This window comes from Zymoseptoria tritici, chromosome 3 (assembly GCF_000219625.1).
Source record: "Zymoseptoria tritici IPO323 chromosome 3, whole genome shotgun sequence".
Lineage (NCBI taxonomy): Eukaryota > Fungi > Ascomycota > Dothideomycetes > Mycosphaerellales > Mycosphaerellaceae > Zymoseptoria > Zymoseptoria tritici.
This window is the reverse complement of record NC_018216.1, coordinates 1,423,204-1,447,510: the sequence shown is the minus strand read 5'-3', so window position 1 is coordinate 1,447,510 and position 24,307 is coordinate 1,423,204. Positions and strand designations below refer to the sequence as shown.

At 52.2% G+C, this 24,307-nt stretch overlaps 8 protein-coding genes across 8 annotated transcripts; 3 read left to right on the top strand and 5 right to left on the bottom strand.

Annotated features, from left to right (window-relative positions):
• Positions 1–4,024: 4,024 nt before the first annotated feature.
• Positions 4,025–5,681, bottom strand: MYCGRDRAFT_108572 (uncharacterized protein; the record flags this gene model as incomplete). The annotated part of the gene is made up of 3 exons (XM_003853743.1): positions 4,025–4,312; positions 4,369–5,436; positions 5,505–5,681. 3 exons carry the CDS (start codon positions 5,509–5,511, stop codon positions 4,293–4,295), a joined length of 1,095 nt encoding a protein of 364 aa, XP_003853791.1.
• A 298-nt stretch (positions 5,682–5,979) lies between these two features.
• MYCGRDRAFT_108571 (uncharacterized protein) lies at positions 5,980–7,538 on the top strand (the record flags this gene model as incomplete). The annotated part of the gene is made up of 2 exons (XM_003854417.1): positions 5,980–6,816; positions 7,009–7,538. 2 exons carry the CDS (start codon positions 6,540–6,542, stop codon positions 7,536–7,538), a joined length of 807 nt encoding a protein of 268 aa, XP_003854465.1.
• Positions 7,539–7,919: 381 nt separating this feature from the next.
• Positions 7,920–9,506, top strand: MYCGRDRAFT_85159 (uncharacterized protein; the record flags this gene model as incomplete). Its single annotated transcript, XM_003854418.1, has 2 exons — positions 7,920–9,228; positions 9,307–9,506. 2 exons carry the CDS (start codon positions 7,920–7,922, stop codon positions 9,504–9,506), a joined length of 1,509 nt encoding a protein of 502 aa, XP_003854466.1.
• A 1,813-nt stretch (positions 9,507–11,319) lies between these two features.
• On the bottom strand, positions 11,320–13,232 carry MYCGRDRAFT_38168 (uncharacterized protein; the record flags this gene model as incomplete). The annotated part of the gene is made up of 4 exons (XM_003853742.1): positions 11,320–12,033; positions 12,140–12,321; positions 12,410–13,023; positions 13,072–13,232. The coding sequence occupies 4 exons, from the start codon at positions 13,230–13,232 to the stop codon at positions 11,320–11,322; spliced, it is 1,671 nt and encodes a 556-aa protein (XP_003853790.1).
• A 252-nt stretch (positions 13,233–13,484) lies between these two features.
• MYCGRDRAFT_38027 (aspartyl protease) lies at positions 13,485–15,059 on the bottom strand (the record flags this gene model as incomplete). The annotated part of the gene is made up of 2 exons (XM_003853741.1): positions 13,485–14,485; positions 14,537–15,059. 2 exons carry the CDS (start codon positions 15,057–15,059, stop codon positions 13,485–13,487), a joined length of 1,524 nt encoding a protein of 507 aa, XP_003853789.1.
• Positions 15,060–16,589: 1,530 nt separating this feature from the next.
• MYCGRDRAFT_39484 (uncharacterized protein) lies at positions 16,590–17,810 on the top strand (the record flags this gene model as incomplete). Its single annotated transcript, XM_003854419.1, has 1 exon — positions 16,590–17,810. A coding segment is annotated over one exon (1,221 nt), but the record flags the coding sequence as incomplete, so codon positions are not given.
• A 613-nt stretch (positions 17,811–18,423) lies between these two features.
• On the bottom strand, positions 18,424–20,534 carry MYCGRDRAFT_103686 (uncharacterized protein; the record flags this gene model as incomplete). Its single annotated transcript, XM_003853740.1, has 11 exons — positions 18,424–18,643; positions 18,702–18,731; positions 18,859–18,938; positions 19,010–19,063; positions 19,194–19,250; positions 19,366–19,422; positions 19,538–19,594; positions 19,710–19,766; positions 19,882–20,257; positions 20,310–20,368; positions 20,431–20,534. 11 exons carry the CDS (start codon positions 20,462–20,464, stop codon positions 18,557–18,559), a joined length of 948 nt encoding a protein of 315 aa, XP_003853788.1.
• Positions 20,535–21,851: 1,317 nt separating this feature from the next.
• MYCGRDRAFT_85156 (uncharacterized protein) lies at positions 21,852–23,053 on the bottom strand (the record flags this gene model as incomplete). The annotated part of the gene is made up of 5 exons (XM_003853739.1): positions 21,852–22,031; positions 22,095–22,189; positions 22,261–22,448; positions 22,576–22,823; positions 22,877–23,053. 5 exons carry the CDS (start codon positions 23,051–23,053, stop codon positions 21,852–21,854), a joined length of 888 nt encoding a protein of 295 aa, XP_003853787.1.
• Between the last annotated feature and the right edge of the window lie 1,254 nt (positions 23,054–24,307).

The window sequence follows — 24,307 nt, the reverse complement described above, 5'->3', positions numbered from 1 at the left end:
GGCTTACCTACCTATCGTAACTGCTAGAGTTCTTCGGAGCCTTAGATACTTCGTTCGCAGACGATTTAGAGACGCGAAGAAGCTTAGAGGGTATAGTTTTCTTCTTGTTTAGAGGAATTGTCGACTAGAAGTCTACGAAGCAGACTATAGTTACTAAATTATCTACGGAGTTAGAGCTATATATACTTAGCTATGCTAGAACAGAGATAATCTAGTAGGAACGAGTATTTAAAAGCATAGACCTAAGCCTTAATAGCAAGGGTAGGTTGTTATATAATAATAAGCAAACTATTCGAGTCGTTACTATATAAGGCTAAAAGCTAGATACTAAGATAAGGTATATAGATATACAGCAGTGCTAGCTGCGTAAGAGGTACTAAGCCGGAGACCTTAAGGTCGAATAGGTCGAAACTACCTTAATACCCGCGGACGGGATAACAAAACTGCTATTAGCACAACGGCATCGCGCCTTTCTAGACTAGCTCCGAATAATAATACTACCGGATCTAGGGGGTAAGGACTGCGCTAATAGTAAAACTTTACTACCGGATCTCGGGGGTAAGGGCTAGGCAAATACCTAGCCTAACTTTACTATTAGAAAGAAGTCTGCATAACGATTAGGAGCTATTAAATAGCCTTATATGCACATTACATGCGGACTTAAATTATTACGTTTACTACCTTAACAAGTAGTCTAGGACGTATACATCTAGGGATCTATTAACCGGATTACCCTTTTAAAGCTAAATTCACTTTACTTTTTGCGCTAAACTAAAATTAGCAGCTACTAAAGGCCTAAATAGCTATTATATGCCGAACTACGCGTACTTCTAAACCCGTAACGCATTCCTTAGCACTAGTCTGTACTTATTCTTAGAGCTTATATCTTTTCCGTTTGTACTTCTACTTTCTCTTCTTTTCTTTAACTACCTTATTTTGTATTAGTAGAGGTGTTAATATTGCATAGTAGCACTATTACGATAGTAAATACTAGAAATAGGCGCAACCTTAACCCCGAGAACGAGGTACTACTTCTAGACTTTAACATACTCGAAAACGTCCCTAAATTAACTAAGAAATCGAGAAAATACTCGAAAACTACCTCCTCGATAGGCGACAACTAGTCTAGCATCGACGCTAACGACCCGAACGCGCGCGTCGACACTCCTACTAATCTAATTACTCTAGAATAGCTACGTTAAGTTACCGCTAAGGCCGCAACTGCTCGTGCGTAAGATAAAGTTTAGGACAACTAGTAAGGTGCGTAGCCTTATCTAAGGGAAGAAGACGTAATCGACGTAGTAGCTAAAGCTGTAGTTAACCGCGAGTTGTTAGCGGCTAAGGATTAACTAAGCGATAAGGACGACATGTTCCGACACCGCTACCTTAATTAGCGCGTAGTAAGCAATGCGCAGATACTAGATTAAAGCACACAAGTCCTAAACGACGGGAACATATAGGAGGATACTACAGCAGCTAGAGCTAAAGTCCTAAATAAGGACAACGCTCCTCCTTAAGAAATAGTTATCCTCGATAAAAAGGAGTTTAAGAATTACGCTATAATACTTTATTAAGCTAATCTAGTTACTAGACAATCAGATAAGGCCTTTTAGGCCTAGTAAGCTAGGGACCTTAAAGCTATTTAGTTATACGAAATAAAGTTAAGAATAAATAGTTATACAACCGAAGAGGACCTAATAGCATACTAGGACGCAAAGGTAAGAGAAGCGGCTATCCTAAAAGTAGAGAAGAAGGTAGAGAAATAACGCAAAGCTGCTAAAGAAGCCGAGTCCGAAGCCGTTAACGTTAAGAAGGAGTTGTAGGATAGATCCGAAGTCGACCCTATCCCTAAGAAGAAGACTAGAAAGGGTAACTTTAACTAGGGCCCCTTACGTAGAACCTTTGTAATAGAGACTTTACGTCGTTAGAACTAACCTTAGTAGACCCTAACGAAGAAATTAACTCGCACTCCTAAGACCCTACGCACAAATAGTAGGTAGTAGAGTGCTAAGAGGCCTACAACTCTTCTAGACAAATAACCTAAAATTACTAATAAGGTCGTTAAGACTTACTAAAATGCATTCGACGACTTCTCTAGAGAATTTAGGTAGTTTACTAACTTTAGTGTAACGAAGGAGTAGGCGTTCCGGTAGAATAAAGGAGAAGACGGAGTACTCTAACGCGACGCTACGGAAAACAAGTTAAAGCCTAAGAGGTAGTTAAAGTCTATCCTGCTTACCCTCTATAACTTAATTAACCGTATAAAGGAGTTTAAGGCGCTAATTTTAGCAAAACTTTACCTATTAGCTCCCTTTATTATTAACGTCCTGTACATCGACATTCTTACTTAGCTTAAACGCATCTATAACGATATAAAGAGCAGAGTTACTATCTACTACCCTAGACTTCTTTAGATTCTTAAGGACCTAGAGGCCCTTTATACCTTTAAAGGCGAAAGAAAGGATTAAATTATTAAAAGCATCGACCCTATCGCTACGTCTACGATGTTAAAAAACTACACTCGCGCCTACGCTACGCCGACCTAGGACGACTAAACCCTAAATAAGCCTAAAGCCGATACTAGAAATAACCGGATCCTAGATATTAAGACTATACGCTAGATAGTAAAAGAACATAATCGTAAGTCTAAGGCCTCTAAGGAACGTAAAAAGAGGAGATAGGTCGCTTAGGCTGCCCTAGACGCCTTCGACGAAGAGTCTAAAGGAGATAACGATCTAAAAAACTACCTTACTCCGTACTACTCCGGACTACTAGCTCGCCTACGACGCAATTAGCCTATTAACGACTCTTCCGACGAAGAGGAGAAGGAGCTTATACCTGTACCTAAGCCGACTAAGAGGAAGGTACTAGCAAAGAAGCAACCTACTAAGGCCGTTGCCGTTAAGGTCGAGAAGCCCGCGAAACGTAAACGCTAAGATAAGGACGAAGACGAAAACGTAATAGGCGTTAATACTAAGTCTAAGCAATCGAAGACTAGAAAGATAAACCGTAACGCTAGGAAGGTCGCTCCCTTGCCTCTGCCTAAAGGACCTCGATCGAGCAACGTTACTACTCCCGACCGGATAATAAGAGACGCCTACGCTAAGGAGGACGCTATAACCGCGATAGCGGGGAACTAACGTAGAAGAGGCTAAGGAGCCGCCGTCTTTAACGCTATAGCCAGCGGATCCGGCGAGTTCGAGCTAGAATCTCTTAAACTTCAACGCCGTCGTTAAGCCGCCGCCCTAGCGCTTATTAACATTCTACTACCCGGCCCCGAAATCGAAGGTCCGGACGACGACTCTAACAGCGAGGAGAGCGAGGATTAAGATCGTTTAGTATAACATAAACGGATCTCGGGGGTATATCGATCTATTAGTGTTAATTTTATAAAATAGGGTAAGACTAGGGATATTAACTCTAACAGCCTAATTACGTAGTTAGTGTCCTATATAATATTATAGGATATTAGCGATAAGACCCTAACCCCTTTTGGGTATTTGGAATCACGGCGTCTATATAGTCTTTAGGTCGATAACCTCAAGAAACACATAGTTTTTCTCAATCTTGAAGTTCACCCCTGCATTGCACTACTCAATTGACACATTCTATCGGCCTCCACTTTCCTGCCGGAACGAATGAGATACACTCCCAATCGGCGAGCCTCCCGAAAGCCTCAGAGTACGGAAAATGGATCCCACGCACTGCTTGTAGCCGAAAGGATCAATCCGAATTGTTCGCACCAGCATCACCCTTGCAGCTCAATACGGGGGACATTTGCAAGGCGGCGGAAAGGTGGTGAATGAGCAATTGAACTCGGCAGCATGTGACAATGAAAGATCCGCAACGACCAAACGGGCAATAGCACCGTACTGTAGCACCGAAACTCGAACAAATCTACATTGCAAGAACAAACAGTAGCGACCTCAATTTCCAATTGGCACGCGAATTGATCTCGTACGGCTAGATAAAATGGTGATTGGCTTCCGCTACACCACCACTTCTCAATGCCGAATTATCGCTTGGGATCACGGGACAAACACTAGTACTACGAAGCAAGTACAGTAGTGACAGCCTGACAGGCGGCTGCTTATTACGCCATGAACGCCGTGGCCTTGCCCAGTGTATACCTGTTTTTGTGTTTACGCCGTCATCACTGCTTTTTGATTGCCTTCCCGGACGCCTTGTGGCCCAAAGTGGTGAGATGAGATTCGAGTGGCTGATCCTCCATGCGAGAGTGCCGAGCCAAGATGAGGATGTCGTGCGCGGAGGATTGAAATATCGTCAAGAAATTACATGATAATCGCCGGAGCTGCAGACTGTGTGTTAGCGTCTCGCTTCTTACATGATCAAAGCCAGGGTACTTACTGTCGACGTTGGCCTTGATGCTCTTGTGAGGAAGCACCGAAGCACCGTTGCAGTAGATCTCGTCGCCAATCGTCACATCGTCACCGAGCACCGACACGTTCTCCATTCGTGCCCATCGACCGACTGTGCTGTTCCATCCAACAATCGTGCTCTTGATCCAGGCGTGCTCCTTCACCTTGCTGCCCGCCAGGAGCACACATCTTTGGAGACGAACGCCATCACCAACAACGACATTAGGTCCGATGGTGACATTTGGTCCGATCTTGCAGTTCTGGCCGATCGTCGCCGATGGATCAATCATGACATTGCCGCCGTTGACGTACGATTCGCTGGTTGGGGTGAGGAGTTTGCTGCCCTTTTTCGTGAGGGAGGAAAGATACAGGCAAGTACCGCTGAGGAAATCCTTGGGCTGACCGACATCCATCCAGAAACCCTCCAAGTCGAAAGAATGGAGTTGACCGTCCTTGACAATGGCTGGGAAAGTCTCCTGCTCGATCGAAGTCGGGCGTAGCTCAATACGGCTCAAGACTGATGGGTTGAGGATGTAGATACCAGCGTTGATGCGGTTGCCGACGAACTCGATTGGCTTCTCGACGAATCGGTCAATGCGCGATGGGTGATCCGGCTTGTGCACGACCACACCGTACTTTGACGGCTCCTCGACCTTGGTCACGACGATCGTACCCTCTTGACCGTGCGCGTTGTGGAACTTGACGAGCTCTTGGAAGGGGAAGTCACAGATGACATCCGAGTTCAGCACGAAGAAAGGCGAGTCGTCTTTGCCCAGAATCTTCTCCGCGAGCTTCAGCGGACCAGCCGTGCCGAGTGGCTCTGTCTCCACTGAGTATGTAATTTTGACATTAAAGATCTCCTCGTACTTCTTGAGCGCAGCGGTCATCATCTCGGGTCGGTAGTTCACGGCGAGGACAATGTCGGTCACGCCGGCGGCGGCGAGTGCCTCGATCTGGTGGAGGATCATGGGACGGTTTCCGAACTCGACCAAGGGCTTGGGGAGCGTGAGGGTGAGCGGGCGAAGACGCGTGCCGAAGCCGCCGACGAGAATGAGAGCTGTGCTTGTCGTGAGCCATTGACATTGATATTGACATTGCGCGCCGCATTGGCGATCGTATACGTACCCTTCATGCTGGGTGGTGGTCGTGGGGGTAGTGGAAGCTGCGGGAGATTCTCGAGGTCGTGGGGAGGGGTCGAGTGTCTTGGAACGAGAGTATAAGAGGCCTTGCGATGGAGTACAAGGTCGAGCTGGTAGCGGTCTGAGTATTTCGCGGTGTCCTTGGAGTTGTTGTTCGTCAATGGGAAGATCACGGAAAACTTAGGAGTAACTAAACGCGCGAAGACCACTGACCACTTGTCCACCCCACTGCTGTGCTGGACGCGAATCTTTCGGCAGGGCTGGATTCTTTCCCCGGCGCTAGGATTTTTCGAGGTCTCTCCTGTGCTCCTTTTCGGATGGAAACCCTGCCAATACGACCCTTCTTTGCCCAACCTCGACCCCACGTGCCGCGTTATGATTTCGACCAAGCATATCCATGCCATCGACTGTCACGATGCCACCTACAATGACTGCTTCAACGCGTTTGATGAGGCTCAGGTGGCCGTCACATGAGCCGAATCAAATGAGGTCTCGCGGCTCTGACACGGCGACGATGACCAGCAAGGTGTTTCCTCGCATGATAACGATACGCATCCTGCAGCACGAGAACGTGACCGCAATATCGTGCTCATGCTGAAGGAGAGAACAAGTGTTGGAATGAATGCTCACAAATGCTCACATGTCTCACATACCAGGGTCATAGGAGAACGCGGCAATCGATGCGAACTAATCATGCTAGTCCTGCCGCTGCTGTCTAGGATCTGTCTGGGGACTGGTTTTTTCCCCATGTATGTTTTCGCGCACGAGTGAGCGAGACGAGGGTAACGCGACACAGAACAGCTTCTCGGACTGAACGTCACCCACTGCAATGGTGACTTGCCAACAAAGCGATCCGAGACCACTCACTTGACATGAGACATCGCGTCTCAGCACTTCCTCGCCATTCTTCCATAAGGTACTCGCAAGCTCAAATGGGTCGACACGGGAGCCGGCTCTATTGCGACTTCCCATTTCCGGTTCTCAGTAATAACAGCCATCGGGTACAACCACTTCACCGAATATGGGCGCAGCAGAGTCCAAAAATGTACAGAAGAAGGAGGAGGTGGGAAGCGCATTACTTGGTCCTGGATCCGCGCGCGAAGACACAACGCAATTAGCACCTGCTGTTTCCGAAGATGATTCTCCACAGCGCACTGAAGGGCTGAAGCGTCGGGCACATGGAAGCTTATCATCGCGGCGAGGCGTCAAGAGGCGGAGATTGTCAGGAGAGTCGAACTTCATGGAGGAGACAGAGGAGCGAATGCCGGGATTTCGTGTCCCAGCAGGTGCAGGAGCAGGTGGGTTTATATCAACCAGTCCCTCGTGCGGAGCTCCTCTGGCGACCCTCCACGGATTACGCGAGGATGTAAGTCGCGACCTTGCTTCCGAGACATCGGGGCAAACAATGTCGCAGCCGGGTTCGCCAGCACAGCAGCCTCCGTCAACTAGTCATGATGGAGATAGTCAGCTGCGGAGCACAACAATGCCAGATCTCGACAGCCAGCTGGCTGAAGTATCGACGGAATTGCGCGAAGCGCTTGTCTCGCTGCGCGAACCAGAAGATTCGATGGAAGGATGGAAGGATGCGCCAGCACCTGCCATGCCCGAAACTGAACGACAGACCAACCGCCTGATCGTCCGGCGAGTAATGGAGTCATTACGCGGCGTACATCTGACCTCGAGCCTCTCAGCGGCTAGTCTTCGACGGTCTACAACCACAGTTGCAGATTATACTTTACCAGGAGAGGTCAAACATTTCTTCGACAACGTGGAAACCCGTCTGATCACCATCGTACGGCCCTCGGAGCCTCAGTGTCAGGCCCAAGAAGACGGCAACGGCGGAGAACTGCGATCGGCCAAACGGCGACGTCTCGATGAACAAGGCGGCAGTGGGAGGCAGCATAAGCGACGGCGCAGGAGCACACACACCGATCTATACCCATTGCGATCCACCGGGCGACTACGAAAGTTGACCGGCTTGTGGAAACGGGATGGTTGGAGGAATATCTTGAAGGGATGACTTGAGTCTTTGCTACAGACGTGTCATCAATGCTTTGTTATGCGTCTTCCTGTTTCGAACAGATGAGTCAAAGCAATGCATGATTGCCAGGACCTGCTTCATTGAACGAACACATCATAAGTTAGACAGTTCAAGAATTATACCACCGGTCGACTGCGCTGCGGAACCAGAATGTGCGGCGAGCGTTCCGCCCGAAGTAGTTCCGCTTCCGTCATTCCTTAGGGTTAGGCACATTAACCTTCGTGCAACCTTCCACCTTTGGGAACTTTTCTCCCTCCATTCATATCACCAATAACAATCATGGAGCCTTCATCATTCACCAATGGCGATGCAAAGCCTGGCACCGAAAAGCTAGATCAGCGAGTGGTCCCTCCTTTGGGCATGACCGGCCAGCAATTTCAACATGCCGCAACGTCCGTGATCAATGACATTGAACAATACTACTCAACTCTCGCGGACCGGAAAGTCGTGTCTGAAGTAGCACCAGGCTATCTACAAAAGCTCCTTCCGACGTCTCCTCCGGAACAGGGCGAGTCATGGCAGGATATCGAAAAGGATATCGAACGCACCATCATGCCCGGCATCACGCATTGGCAAAGCCCCAAATTTATGGCTTTCTTCGCCGCGAGCAGTACATATCCAGGGATCTTGGGTGAAATGTGGAGTGCAGCATTGACAGCTCCGGCATTCAATTGGATCTGTTCGCCAGCCGTGACGGAGCTTGAGACGATTGTTATGGACTGGATGGCACAAACCCTGGCCCTCCCGGACGGCTTCCACTCAAAGGGTACGGGCGGCGGTGTCATTCAAGGCTCCGCTTCAGAAGCTATTGTCACAGTCGTGGTCGCCGCACGAGAGCGCTATGTCCGAAGACAGATCGCACGCGAGGGTTTGACAGATCCTGAAGCAATCGAAGATCGCTCCGCCGAGCTGCGGTCAAAACTGGTGTGTCTTGCTTCCGATCAGACGCACTCTTCGACGCAGAAAGCTTCGAACATCGCGGGTACTCGCTTCCGCAGCATTCCAACTCGGCACCAGGATGCATACGCCCTCAAAGGCCGAGACCTCCGTCAAAAGATCGAAGAGCTAAAAGCCAAGGGTCTCCACCCTTGCTACCTCACTGCCTCAATCGGTGCGACTCCGACTTGTGCCGTCGATGACTTTGAGTCCATCGCTGAGGTAGCGCGAGATTATCCTGATATTTGGATTCATTGCGATGCTGCGTGGTCCGGAGCAGCCCTGATCCTGCCAGAGTACCAACACCTCTCTCGCCAGATGTCGTTCGTTGACTCGTTCAATTTCAACATGCACAAGTGGCTTTTGACAAACTTCGATGCTTCTTGCTTGTTCATCCAGAAGCGACGAGATCTCACTGACACGTTGTCAATCACACCCGCATACCTCAAGAACGACTTCACAGACGGCGGCCTAGTGACCGACTACCGCGACTGGCAAATCCCTCTCGGCCGCCGTTTCCGCGCACTCAAGATGTGGTTCGTCATCCGGACCTGGGGCGTGCAAGGTTTGCAAGAGCACATCCGCCATCACATCCGTCTGGGTCACCTGTTCGCTGAGCTCGTAGTCTCACGGAGGGATCTCTTCAGTATCCTCGCGCCTCCCGACTTTGCGCTCACTGTACTCACTGTCAACCCATCAATGTGGCGGAACCTTCAGCTCTCCCGCACATCAAGTGGCGGAGTCGACCCGCGACCAGATCACGACACCGACAAGCCGGTCGAGCCGCAAGTTGACGATCCGATCTTGAAAGCTGCGAATGATGTGACGAAGGAGGTGTTCACGTTGATCGACCAGAGGAAAGAGTTCTTTCTGACTTCGACCGTCGTTGGTGGTGTGTATGCTATCCGAGTGGTATCGGCGAACCCACTGGCAGAGGAGAAGTACGTGCGGCAAGTGTTTGAAGATTTGGTCATTGCGACTGAGGAGGTGTTGGCGAAGCATTTGAGCTAAGTGAGAACCGAGTGGGCATGAGGCCAAGACTTGAGGGCATGCTAAAAGTTGTATAGATGAAATTCCGTCGATATGAATAGATGATGTTGTACAGTTTAGAAGCTGCTTCTGATGGTATGAAAGATGCCAAATCAGTAGTCCATTAGCGGGTGACATGTTGGAAGTGCTCAGGAGGCATTTCTCATTCACTTGACTGCTCTGGTATCCCCACTTAAATTAATGGATTCGGCCTACGAGCGTTCGCCTTTCATTCACTCGTCCTGTTTCGCTTTGCATCTTCTTCTTATCCACAACGACTACACCAATTGACGCTTCATCAAGATCTTGTTCTGCCTCCTGCCGCTTCAGCTCGTCAGCTATTGCACCGGAAACATCGCAAGCGCGCACATTCATCATTGACCGTCGACAAGGGAGCTTCAGAACAGTTTCAGCATGTCTGAGCCTTCTTCGACGGAGCCACTGACTTTGGAATCACCTGCCGACAAGAGTCTGCATGACTCGCCAATGGTCGTTGAGATGGACGTCGATAACGTCAAGCCCTGCAAAATCCAACGCACCACGCCTGTGGCCACCACCTGGTGCCCGCCGTTGCAGTCAGTCGATCGCGATCCCTCTTCCCACAGACCACTTCAATGCCATCTCCATAATACCTGCTAACGCATGACTCCTGCAGAGAAGCCAAAGACAGACGCCGCCTCGTCACCTTCTTCCTAGGCAAGAACTGCCGCGACGGCGCCAAATATGAGATCCCCATGTCCACCATCCAGACCTACACCGACGTCTTCGACCATTCCTTCTCTACATCCCTCATGCCCATGCCGATCGACCTCATGCGCGACTCCCCCTCCGTCTTCGGCCACATCAAGCACTACTTCGAACACCACAACTGGTTCAACTTCCCGCCTGCACTACAACACCTTCCCGAAGGACCCGCCATTCCCTTCGAAGAAATTGTCAGCATTTACCTTTTCGCATTCCATCGAGAAATGCCCGCCATTCAAAACGCCGCGATCGACCTCTTCGCCAACCGTGTGAAGTATTCCCAAGAGCTACCGGATCGGCAAACAATATACCGAATCTGGTCGGCGACACCACCGGGTTCCGCGCTGCGATGTTTGCTGGTCGACCTCGTGAGAGCCATGTGGATCCCGGAGTATCACCGCCATGCCTTGTGGGGTGCGCTTGTAGGAGGCAAGTCGGACAACTGGATGGATTTGATGGACTTCATCGACGCTCTCGGTAACGAGGGCAAGAGGATTCGAGTGAGCGATCGGATGTGGCGGAGGGTTTTGGGGTGCGATTGGCACGTGCATGCACCGGGGGAGTGGTGCGATTATTCGGAAGAGATGAGGTTGGGAGAGGAAGGGCCGGGTGATGGAGAGGTGGTGCTTGGACCGGTACCGGTGATGGGTGAGTTGATCAGGTCGACCGTTGGGTAGGGTGTGGGTGCCTTTCATTTTCACTTTTACTTTGATCTTTCGGAGGGGCGTATTGACGACGGCTCGTCGAGACTTGGTCCTTGGTTTGGCATGGACAGAAAGAGAAAGTCGATGAATTTATCGAAGGGAAAAGCTCGCAGTGCGAACAACACAAGAGAGGCAGATTCAGGGATGAGACAATGGTTCATGCCAGGGCTTTAGAAACTCGCTGTGGCCGACGAATGCACCTCATCCAATCCCTCCCTGTATCCTCGCACGGGCTGCATATGTCCCGGCGATGTCGATAACGGAGCGAAGAGGATGTGTCCTATACAACCTGTCTCGTGCACACAGAGATACCCACTCAGAGAGTCTGCTGCCGCAATCCGAAGCCTTCACGAATCTTCGTCAAAGTCGTCAAACGGCCAATGAGCCCGGATCATTTCCCTCTCAACTTCATCATCCGCATCGCGCAATGCACTCTGCTTCATCTCAGCAGCTCGATCCACGGCGTCGCCATAACTCTCGCAAGGCATCCAACCATCCGAAGTGACGCCAATCACATCACGCAGAATTGCCATCTGTCGGTCCATCTCCTCCTGCGCTGAGGCATTCTGCATGATGTCGTGGACCTCTGCCTCGCTGTAGTCGATGGGACAAGCAACGTTAGGATCTCCTAACGCCGGCCAGTCGGACATCAATTGAACCAAGGCGGCTTTCAACGGGATACTGTTGCCTTCCCAAGGCTCGGCGGCATGCTCGTAGATCTTTCTTCGCAACAGTCCACGAGCCTGGGTCATGGCTTTCCAATGCATGTTCAGCTTTGAGGCCGTCGCTGCGACGTAATAGTAATGGGCGTGTCGACGGCGATAAAGCTCTAAGTCTTTTCGGTAGTCGTCCTCGTCCTCGTCCAAATCATCGGGACTGGGCATTTTCGGCTTCTGCAACTCCTCCGACTGCGGATCGCCGTAGTTTTGGAAGGATTTGGGGATGCCGGCGTGAAGGAATAGTGACAGCACAGAAGCATGCTGCCAATCGATGATGCCGGTGATCCTATAGTCCTCGTCAACGAAGATGTTGTTTGGGGTCAGGTCCGGGTGTCTGAGGATCTGGAGGCAAAGACAGGTCAGTAATCTGTAGGAGATACTTCTGAGGCGCTTCGTCGGAAGTGGATCATGCGGTAGCGCGATAATTTGCGAGAGTTGCTCTACTCACCGGCCTGTGCAGCCACTTCTCGCTTGGCACGATGTATGGCGCGACTTCGAGGTAGGCCTCAAGTGCCTGCAAGTGCTCTTTCGGATCTGTCTTCTGGTAGTCGAACATTTCGCGAAACTCACGATCAAATGGCAGCCTTGGTCTTCCGTGCGTGCGTAGCCACATAACCTCCTTCTCAGCGGCTCGTTGAAGGACGGCAAGGGGTGTAATACCTGCAATGGGCAGAACGAGCGCTGCTTCGCGGCACTAGACCGATACTTTGACACTTACTCGGCCCCCTTCTAAAGTCCAGATAGGATCTTGTTCCAAACCAGTGCTTGAGAGAGACATCCGGTCCTACGCAGAATTTGCCTTCCCGTTGTCCAATCTGCACGCGATCAAACCCGTCCGGCAGATCTGCATTCTGATAGATGCTCCCGTACGCAGGAAAATCGATATTGAACAGCTTGACTTCCAGATCTACAATCTCACCCAACACCTTGACACGCTGCGAGTCCGAGAGCTCAAACCAGACATCCGCAAGACATCGACCGGACATCTTTTCCATCAGGATATACTCCGAGCCGACGAAACTGTAGCAGTCCGTCGAGTGTCCGTATACAGCCGGTGTTGGAACTCCATGGCTGCGAACGAGATTCATGGTAGCGACTTCGCTGGCGGTAGCGAGGCATCTGGGCTGATTGGAAGGATACGGCAGACGTGCGATGACTTGCAGCCCGTCTCGCATGGTCAGTGTGAAGACTCGGTTGAAGCCGCCCTCCGCCAGCTTGATGATGGAGATGATGTCTTCTTCGGAGCGATTCAGGGACCGTGCTGCAGCAAGGCGCAAAGCGGCCATGTCAAAGTGCAGACATCGTTCCTCCAGCCTTTTCCTCTCATTATAGCTATTGGCTGGTTAGTGGGTAGCCCAGCATCTGAGCAGACGAACCGACAGCCATCTTCCAGACGTATAGCGGAAGGCATCGTCTGCTAGGCGTGCCGTATTGGCTAACCGCCGGAACTGGTGCTGAGATTGGGATGGCCTGGACGACGCCAGAGATGGTCGACATGCCTGACACCATGAAGCAAGAAGAACTGGCCGCCGGATCTTCATGGCTGGTCCGGCCTGGCATGTTCGGCGATGTAGGGAGTTACGGTAAGGGCTGGAATTAGAGTTTGCCGCTAAAGAGCCGCTATCTTAGGGGGGCTTCAATCATAAGAAGGAGCTTTACACGTAGAATCAAACTCTTAGCGATGCCATATGTTGTCAAGGGTAGCGTCTTCCATTCCATGGTCTGTACAGTTTCCATCCCTTACAAAACTCCCGCGCAAAATTCCATGCCTGTCGATGTGTGGTATCTCTCATCTAAACAATCAACCCAACGCCGCACCCAAACGCAACAAGCCAAATCGCCAATCCGCACAGCACATTCAATTCCATCGACCCCATGCTCACCCTCCCGGCAGCCGCGCCCTTCGACTTGCCGCCCTTTCCTCCAGAACTCGTGCTAGACCCACCTTCCTCCTCGCCTTCAACCTGCGCGCTCGCGGGAACAGCGCCAACGCCCGTCGCGGTTCCAAGTGGAGTAGCAGCCGTGACCACACTGAATGCGCTCGTCGCGCCGGGCACTTCGGGTGCTATGCTCCATGTATTCGATGGTGCTGTGCTGACCCCTGACACGGCCTCTGCGACACCCGTCGGGCCCGCGGCCACGGTCACGATGTCCGGCGCGTCGGTAGAATTAACGTTTGCTTGTGCGATGGAGACTTGGCCATTGTCGAGGTCAAAGACCACATACATGCTTCTCAAGATGGCGTCGCCAATAGGTTCATAGAGGGAACCGTCGGAGGAGGGATCGGTGGGCACGAGGAGAAACGCGCAGGCATCCTCGCTGCGGCTGTAGGGCACAGATTCGCGAGTGGTAGAGTTGATGACCGGGACGATGAACTGGCGAGCGGGAATGTCGATGGAGACTTTGCCACCGAATTCGAGGGTCAGGGAGTCGGAGGAGAAAGCGTGGGAGCAAGGACATAGGCCTTGGCGATCGACGTAGGGAAATTGGGGAAGGATGAGGTTGTTGAAGATTGATGAGGGAATAGACCAGGCGGTGGAGCCGGTGTCGAGGAGGACGGGAAGGGCGTTGTTGGAGCTGTATGCAGAAACGCCGTCTCGTCCGCCGGACCAGAGCTCTTTTGTTCTGCCGTTCACAGTGGCAGAGGCGCCTGTCACAGTCGTGATGAATTGGTTGACGATTGCAGTACTCTGCCCGTCTCCAAATGCGGCTGGTATGAGGTTGAGTGTGGCAAGGTCTCCCTTGTATTTCGTTTTGTCGATGCCACCGAAGAGAATTGTACCGGTATTTGCATCTGACTCTTTATTAGCGTGAGTTCTGGAATTGAAGCTAACAGTATACCCACCAGCATCGTTCAAGTAGATCGAGTACAGCCTGCTGTTGATCTCGCCAGATCTTGCGAGGACCTCCGGTAAGTTCTCGTAGAAGTCAGTCGTCCCTGAGACAGCTTCATTCGTAGAGTATCCCAATCCTAGCAGTCCAATCGAGTATCCAGTCGAAGTGTCCACCTCTTCAGCTAGGCCAAACTGCACGGGCGATACCACTACATCACCAATCCCGATCATATCTTGCCCGTACGGACCTACGGCGGTAGACCCATCTCCGAAGCTGGTATTGAAAGCAGGCGAGGCTTCAAACTCGTTGTATGTATCGGACTTGGTCTTGTCGAAAGTGCCGCCTTGACATGATTCGGGCCCGGAGGTTTGACAGGTCTCCGCCGAGGAAGAGTCGAAGTAGAGATCGGAGGAGCCAGTGTCGAGGATGACCGTCTGAAGTTGAGGTGGAGTGCCTACGCTGACTGTGGATGCGATCGTTAGTGAGAGGTCTGGGAGGTATATTGCAGGGACAAGGCAAGGAGAACGACGCATACCATTCGTGTAGTATGCACCACCAAAACTCCAGCTCTCAACGTCAAAGATGTTTGAAGAAACAGTGTCTGCTCGCTTGTTCAGGCCGACGCTACGAGCGTAATGTGTCGTTGCGCCGTTGTTGTGTCGATCGCGTTTGGAGAGTGAAAGCTCGGGCAGGGCGTAAGCTGACGAAGCTGCGAGCAGGGAAACGATGGGCTGGGATCGCATGTCGAATGGTGAAGGTCCGTGTGATCGATGGACTGTGAGATTAGATGCTAGACCCAGGAAGCAAGAAGGTCGACGAGATTGTGTATGGCGGACAGGACGGCGGACAGGAAGATGATGTCTAGACTGGAGAGGAGTATTAAAGGAACTGCCAACGTGCCAACCTGTGGGATAAATAGATGTTTGAGGCAAACGTCACAGAGGCCGATCCGCTTGCCGCAAACTGGAATTGCAAACAGGCGCAGCAGTCTAACAACAGCCGACGTATTGCGACAAGCACGGGGGTAACGAGCTTCATGTTGGTGTCTTCTGCTCAGTAGTCCAAGCCCGAACACTGATTTTCCAGTTCCAGTTGGTGAGAGCCGATGCTGGCCTTCTTGTGTCTGTGGCCGGAGGTATCGCTCCGACACGGCGGTCATCATATGTACAAGTGCAGATCATGTCGACGTGCCGATGCGTCCACGCGTCCCCAACATGATTTGACAGGGCAGATCTATTTCTACCGCTTGACTCAGCACTGCCGGAGCCGAGCCAGAACGTCGTTGCTGCGGATTCCATGTTTTGCAGTCGGCGTTTCGCCATCGTGGAGGTCGTTCGGCGACGTCAGAGCTGATGAAACATGGCGTTGCGTTGTAGAGAAGGAGGGCAGGGTCGAGATGGGAACACAGACGACACTGCAGGATGCAATGTTGTAGATCCACAGGAGCGGAGTTGCAAGTGAAGTCTTCGATACGCGTTCCACCAAACAAGCATGCCATGCCGAGCCGCATCTGAACGGCTTCACGGCTTGGTAGAACTATTGACGCGGTCTTGTTCGTGACACGCGATAAGTGACCGGGTGCCATAGTTCTAGAGAGAGGACTTCCTCCCTGGCGTTGGACGAGCGCATGTGATACCAACGACGACCGCCGCCTGACTTTCTGTCCTCACCCTCACCCTCACCCTCACCCTCCACCGCTTCCGACATACATGGCATCTTCCACTCCGCCGCCCTCCGCTCTGATCATCATCCTCGCTGTCCCGTCACCGCCGTGGTGATGTCGCATGCCGCACTCCTCCCTCCAGAACCCTCCACCATCGCCGGCGAACAACATGTCCCCACGCTGAACCTCGATAACGGCGAGATCACCACTCCCCACAGTGAAGGCAACCAACATGCTCTCATCAAGCTGGGAAAATGGAGGAGACTGGTCGGCCTGCTGCTGCTGGCTCTGACCGTATTCCTATGGACTGCGACCAATTTTTTGACTTCGGCAAGTTGGACATAAATTATGCTTCTTCTGCCTCTGTTGACCTTACGGCTGACTCCGCCCTCTCCAGACCATCTTCGCCGACGATACCTACAGCAAACCGTACTTCGTTACCTACGTCAACACCTCCTTCTTCATCCTCCCGCTCATCCCGATCCTCATCGTCAAACACCGCCGCAACCCAGAGGACCTACGAAGATGGAAGGAAGAGCTACGGAACAGGATATACGCTCGCTATGCGCCTCTCAAGCAGCAAGAGGAGGCAGATCCTCCAGGATACTACGACAGTCCCGTGTTCCACCATAGCGCGCCATCCACCAACCCGTCCGCTACCCACCTGCTCGACGATCCTTCCAACGACCTCTCCCAAAGCCAAGTCCTCAGCGCAAAGGATGTCCTCTCTGCGCCCTCCGCCCCATCCCACCTGCAACCACTCAATCTTGCCGAAATCTTCCGCCTCTCCCTCGAATTCTGCATCCTCTGGTTCCTTGCCAACTACTTCGTCGCCGCTTGTCTGCAATATACCTCTGTCGCATCCTCCACGATTCTCACCTCCACTTCTTCCGTCTTCACCCTCATCTTCGGCGCCATGTTCAAAGTGGAAATCTTCACTCTGCGGAAACTCCTCGGCGTCATCGCTTCTCTATCGGGTATTATCCTCATCTCCCTCATCGACTTCTCTGGCCGGTCGTCGGACGACAAACACCGAGGCGACTTCCCGCACAAGTCGACGCGAGAAATTGCAATTGGAGACTTGTTGGCGTTCGCGTCGGCGATCATGTACGGTCTGTACGCGGTGTTCATGAAGAAGAGGATCGCAGATGAGACGAGGGTGGATATGCCGATATTCTTTGGCCTGGTGGGCGTGATCAACGTTCTGATCCTCTGGCCGGGATTGTTCGTGCTGCATTTCACCGGCGTGGAAACGTTCGAGATGCCACCCACCGCGTACGTGTGGATGATCATCGTGTGCAACTCTCTGGGCAGTCTGGTCAGCGACATGGCGTGGGCGTACGCAGTACTCTTGACGAGTCCGATTGTCGTCACGGTCGGGTTGAGCATTACCATCCCATTGAGCCTGGTAGCTCAGATCATCATCAATCGGCAGACTGTGGGACCGTTCTATTGGGTGGGAGCGTGTATTGTCGTGGCGTCGTTTCTGTTTGTCAATCATGAGGAGAAGAAAGATGAGGCTGTGCTCGTGGTGGGACCGACAGCGGCGGAGGAGGAGGGACAGAGGCAGATGGATTTGGACAGTGGAGGGAGGAGAGAAGAGGATGAGGGATTTCCTTGAAGAGGTAGCACGAGGTGATGAGTATCTATTGGAGAGTGAAACGATTCCAACAAGCGGCGGAATAGTGGATCCGACCTGAAACCGCAGAGCAGTTCTGGAGCTCGATCGGAATGGCCAGCGCATCGTGTAGGAAACAGTCGGAACAGACAACTCGGCAGCGTTGCATGCCTCGAGGAGGTAGACGGTGTCTCCTGATGCAGCACCAGGAAAAGGTTTTTGACTGTCGAGCGAGAATCGATTCGCTTCGGAGAGCCGAATTTCTGCAATTGCACGTGGAAGTTCACGTGGTCTGATATTTGAGCGTCGACAGAGACGACAGACCAGGGCAGAGGGCGCTCTCTCGGGCAGGATCGAGGTGATGAGGTAGAAACGGTTGGAGGTCTCCAGGCAGACATGTCGTGGGCCTCAATGATAATCGAGGAGGGAGCGGGAGGGAGCAAGAGGTCAAACGCGGACCACGAAGGAGACAACGAGTGGCCCGCATAGTTAGCATTATGCCCTACATTCATATTGCAGGCGCAAAGCATGTAACAAACAAACAAACAAACAAACAAACAAACAAACAATCAATCAATCAATCAATCAATCAACGGACTGATCAATGGATGAAGCACACTTGGAAAATTCTTGAATACGTTGCACACAAGAGAACGTCGTCGAATTGCCGTTATACGCCCATAAACCAGTGCTGCTTGACGCAGCGGGCGAGAGAGTGTCCTTCCTTTCTGTCATCCCGTGCCAGCAGTCTAGTAGTTGTTATCATCTTGGCCGGCTTGCTCCCTCTTCTCGCGTCCCGACTGCTCGATCTTGTTGTTGCCGAGGAGGGAACCAGCCTATCATCACAAGTCAGTCGTGGTAGAGGCTGAGCCAAGCATGTATGTAGAAACTCACTTTCTCCAGCAACTTGCCCGCAGTCGAGTCCTAAAACAGAAGGGCAGAAGGGTTAGCAACAATTCGGACAGGAAACAAGGGCAGACTGAGACCTGCTAGCATAGCCCGAGAGACAATCTCGGACAGCTGCAGGCGTTCTGCCCTTCGGTTTTCTTACTTTGCCACTGCTGTTGTTATCGTCGCGGTTGCTGGAGCCGTAGGAATCGTTATCGTTTCGGCCGCTGCTACCGCCGAATCCTGAACAAATACCATTGTCAGTAATGGTCAAAAAGCTTGGTAGTAAAAGAGAGTTGGAAAGAGACACGAACCAGAAGACCCGGTGTTTCCACTGCCGTAGGAGTCGTCATTGGAAGAGGAGATGGCTAAAACAGAAGAGCAGAAGGGTTAGCAGTGGTTCGGACACAATGGTAAAGGGGCAGGCTAAGACCCGCTAGCATAGCCCGAGAGACAATCTCGGGTACCTGCAGGCCTTCTGCCCTTTGGTTTTCTTACCGCCAGTGTGGCCGCGGGAGCCGTACGAGTCGTTGTCGTTGGAAGAAGACAGTCCGCCTGCAAAGCAAAGCGTATAAGGTTAGCGGATGTCTAAGATAGTCTAGTATGGACGAAGGCCTCGCGTCCGAGACAGTTTCAGACCACGCAGGCCTTCTACACTTCGGTTTCTTACCGCCAGTGCGGCCGGAGCTGCCATATGAGTCGTTGTCGTTGGAAGAAGACAGTCCGCCTACAAAGCAAAGCGTATAAGGTCAGCGGATGTCTGAGATGGTCTAGTATGGACGAAGGCCTCGCGTCCGAGACAGTTTCAGACCACGCAGGCCTTCTACACTTCGGTTTCTTACCGCCAGTGCGGCCGGAGCTGCCATATGAGTCGTTGTCGTTGGAAGAAGACAGTCCGCCTGCAAAGCAAAGCGTATAAGGTCAGCGGATGTCTGAGATGGTCTAGTATAGACGAAGGCCTCGCGTCCGAGACAGTTTCAGACCACGCAGGCCTTCTACACTTCGGTTTCTTACTGCCAGTGCGGCCGGAGCTGCCATATGAGTCGTTGTCGTTAGAAGAAGACAGTCCGCCTACAAAGCAAAGCGTATAAGGTTAGCGGATGTCTAAGATGGTCTAGTATGGACGAAGGCCTCGCGTCCGAGACAGTTTCAGACCACGCAGGCCTTCTACACTTCGGTTTCTTACCGCCAGTGCGGCCGGAGCTGCCATATGAGTCGTTGTCGTTTGAAGAGCTCAGATTGCCGGTGCGGCCAGAGCTGCCGTACGAATCGTTGTCATCGGACGAGGAGAGACCCCCGCCAGTGCGCCCGCTGGAACCGTATGAGTCGTTGTCATTGGAAGAGCTGAGGCCTCCTCCGGTACGTCCGCTGCTTCCGTATGAGTTGTTATCGTTGGAAGAGCTGAGGTCGCCTCCAGTACGGCCAGAGCTACCATATGAATCATCGTTGTCGTTGGAAGAGCTCAGTCCGCCGGTGCGGCCACTGCTGCCATAGCTGTCATCTCCTCCAGTGCGGCCGGAGCTGCCATAGGAGTCGTCATTGCCGCCGCGGTTGTTGTCGTCCTGTCAAGCGTGAGCACGGTATCATGCTGCTGCTGAATCTTGGAAGACGTACGCCGAAACCGCCGGATCGGGAGTTGTCATTGTCGCCATAGCTGCCTCCGGACCTGGAGCCTACGAAGACGATAGCTGTCAGCTTTGTTCCATGGTAGCTTGTATCATGGAGAATGGCCTACCAGAGTTGTCGTTGTCATTGTCGTAGCTGGACATGATTGCGGCTGATTGCGGCTGATTGATCTGAGGCGTGAGAAGCTTTGGAGTATGGGTAATTAATATTCTGTAGCGAAACGATAAACTTCAGAGACGCATTCAAGGAGGAGGACTTTATATCTCCCTCACCCTCTCTCCTTACCTCCCAGTCGGGCCGCATGCAGTCACCGTACATGGCACCGGACCAGCCTTCCACGGTTTAGTGACGCCCCACGAAGCAGGGTCCCGTTTCATCACGCCAGTCAAGCAAGGACTCTCCTTCGTGATGGAGCTTAGCTTGCCAGTGCTGCCCAGCCATACGAGAAGTATGTGGCACGTTTGTGCTGCAAGGTGAGCAAGCGAAGCGGGCACTTCCATAGTAGGACGCATCCTGCATCACGTCAGGTACTAGGGCTCACATCGTACGTTGTTGGCCGGCTGGCTGGAACGTGTTTGTTCCGTGGTCCAGCGGGGTGCATTGGCGGTCTTTGGTATCGTGATGTTGGCACGATTCGCTAAGCCTGGCTTGTTGCAGCTCGGCGGAGTTGGAAAGATCGTCCGTGATGATCTCATGCGGCTTGATCCTCGACGTACAGAACTCCTCGAAAGCAAGGAAGTCGGGACACGAACGAAGCAGATCCTGAGATCCGGCTCTCCCAGAGACCAAGGTAGAGCTCGGCGAGTCCTCGTCTGCGGCGTCCAGGGTAATCGGACAGACTGAAGTCGTGATGGCGGGGTCGTGGTCTTGCCTGCGGGCAAGCTGGCTGGCAGGTCAGCTTGAGCACGACCTTGACCCCACCTCTGGCGTGACGTCGCCTTGGAAGGCCTGGACTTCATGGCCAAGTGGGGAGAACATGGACTGTGATGAATGTGATCGGTGGATCGATGGCCACTGTTCAGGTGAGAGCAACGGTGGTGTATTCGATGAAAGGATTCGAGTGTGATGGCTGGGGACGACGAGGTGATGTTGAAAATTTAAACTCACCAACAACAGGTCAAAGGGGTCAGGCATAAGAACATGCGGCCCCAGTCAAGTCTCGATGGACCATGAGATACGCAAAGGTGAAGATCTTGACCACAAGCCGACTTCTGTTCGTGGCAGGTGTTCATTCGACCTCGAGCGTCAGTTTGGCAGGGATGATGGGCCTTCATTGGGTTGAAATGATAGGCAAAACAGTAGGCGCAAGGACCATCAGGTTCACTGCACGACCATCAGGTTCACTGCACGACCATCAGGTTCACTGCACTTCACGCCATGGCAGCTTCTCTCACAAGTCTCCACGATGTGCCATACACCTCCCCGGAGACCTCAAGAGGCTACTGACAACGCACTCTCTGCCGCAGGGTCGAAAAGATACTTGCAAATTCTTCTTGCATTTCGACGCATACACGAATGTCCGCTGGCCAGCTATACAATGCTATCCTCCTCACGCTCATACATGATGCCATCGTACTTCTGCCTCTTGCTGGGGATGAGACGGTAGAGTCCCAAGTAGGGCGTGTTGATCGGGCTCTCGCCGGTGAAGACGAGGAGGTCGTAGAGGAAACCGCCAAAGACGCAGCCGATAAATGGAGCGACCATTGGGATCTGGAGAGAGAGGAAGTCAGCGTAAGGAAATTGGGTGTGAGAGTTGCAGGATCGTTGACTTACCCAGAAGTAGTATCCTCCCGCCGACCACACCTGAGTGCCATATCCAAGCATGTACGACATCAGACGCGGGCCGAAGTCACGAGCAAGGTTGATTGCTGGAAACGAGACAATGTCAGCTCAACCGTCCCAGTCGAATAGAATTCTTTCAAGGACGACGACAACATACCGTAACCAGTCTCCCAACCGAAGCAAGCACCAATACCAAAAATGATAAAGAACAACACCAACGGCGTCAAATTCTTCGCTCCGATATTATGATCGTCCTTGATGGCGTAGATCATGAACATCAAGATCGTACTGGCGATGAACTCGCTAAAGAACATGCCCGTCCTCGTCATGAATTCGGCTGGGTACCTAAAACAGAAGGGCAGAAGGGTCAGCAATAGTTCGGACAGGGTATAAGGGCAGACTGAGACCTGCTGGCATAGCCCGAGAGACAATCTCGGACAGCTGCAGGCGTTCTGCCCTTCGGTTTTCTTACGTGCAGAAGATGCCCGCGGTCGCCATCGTCCTGATTCCGGATCCGCCTTCGAACTGATCGATGGCCGAGTAGTAATTGGCGTACACGACTCCCGAGGCACACATTGCGCCGAGGACTTGAGCGATGAGGTAGATGGGAAACTTCCTCCAGGGAAATTTGCGGAAGACGCAGTTGGCGAAGGTTACGGCGGGGTTGATGTGGCCGCCGGAAATGCCGGATGCGTAGACACCGAGCATGACACCGATGCCCTGTGTTACGGTCAGTACGATGGCAGGATATTGGTCGATGGTGAATTGCTTACCCATCCCCATGAGATTGACTGGTAGTCGCCCTTCTTGCCATCACTCAACACGACCTGTGCAACAACACCATCACCGAACAAGATCAAGATGAACACGCCCATGAACTCCGAGAAGGCTTCTCGCATGGTATGTCTCCAACGAGGCCATGCAAGACCAGGGTTCGATTCCTTCTTCATCTCCGCTGTCTGGCTGCGATTAATGGGAGCTCCTGTCTCCGCGAAAGGTTTGGCGGGTGAGGGCACTACGGTCGAGCCGTCCGAGCCGCTGGTGCGGTGCTCGCGGTGGGTGATGAACATGTCCGAGTTTTGCGTGGGAGAGAAGTCGTGCGTTTTTGGAGTGTATGTTTCTGATTCTGGAGAGTATTGTTTTTCGGGATCCATGGTTGGCTCTTGTGGTAGGAGAGAATTTGGGTATGCTGACTTGAAGGTGTGGTATGTCACGCGTAGCACAACAAGTCGTCGAAGTGGATGCAGTGGGATGGATCGGTTCTATTGATAGGACGCCAGGAAGAGGAAAGCAGGTGCAGAGTAGAGATGGAAATGGTCAACGGGCGATCCGGGTTTACATGTACTGCCAGGTGAGATGATTCTCTTGGTAAAGCTGACGGATAGAGCTAATGCTGGTCAAGGAGAGCTTCGCCAGTACTTGTCAACGAGACGGCTGACAATCAGGTAGCGATGTTAGCACTTAGCAGTCCTCGAAAGGAAGGAGGGCAAACCTTGGTCCTCACCATAGGCGCGTGCCGACTTTCAGAGGTACTGAGGCGACATGCAGGGTATTCATCAATGCCACGCGGAGGCTCCGCAACGGCAGGAAGACGATGGAACTTTACAGGCGAGAGCTCAGCAACGGGCGGCAACACGATTCGCTCACGTTAAGATTGACTTGCATTCTGGCAAAAAGGTTCTCCCGCGAACGCCTTCGAGAAGGAAAGTGCACTAGGAGCCACGCCCGAACGGGCTCGTTGAGCCGGTTCCAAGCATTGCCATGCGCGGAACGATGGTCAAACTCAGGTTGGACCCGCATGTGGTTGCGTTCGCGAGAGACACGGAGGTCGGACGTTCGATCCTGCAGCTCGATTGTGAATGAAAGTGACTCCGAAGGTGGTATGTCCGGATCGTGCAGCTGTCCGTCAAATGCCGTTCGCGCGGTGGAAGTTCTTCGGTGGCACAGAAGGCTGGTCTTCGAAGCTGTACCCTGGTGGTGGAGGTCGAAGACGGATTGGTCGGCAGCGTCTCTTGCTTGCAGCAAATGGAGGGGGAAAGTGAGGAGGCGAGGAGGGCTAAGGATAAGGTTTTCGTGGAAACCGAACCAAGGATTGTGCTGAAGCCGAACCTTCGTATTCGTGAACCGTGTGAACGGTATGGAGAATAACCAAGAGCTTATTAGGATGAATCGTGGTCATGTCAGCGTCCGCATGACCCTCATCT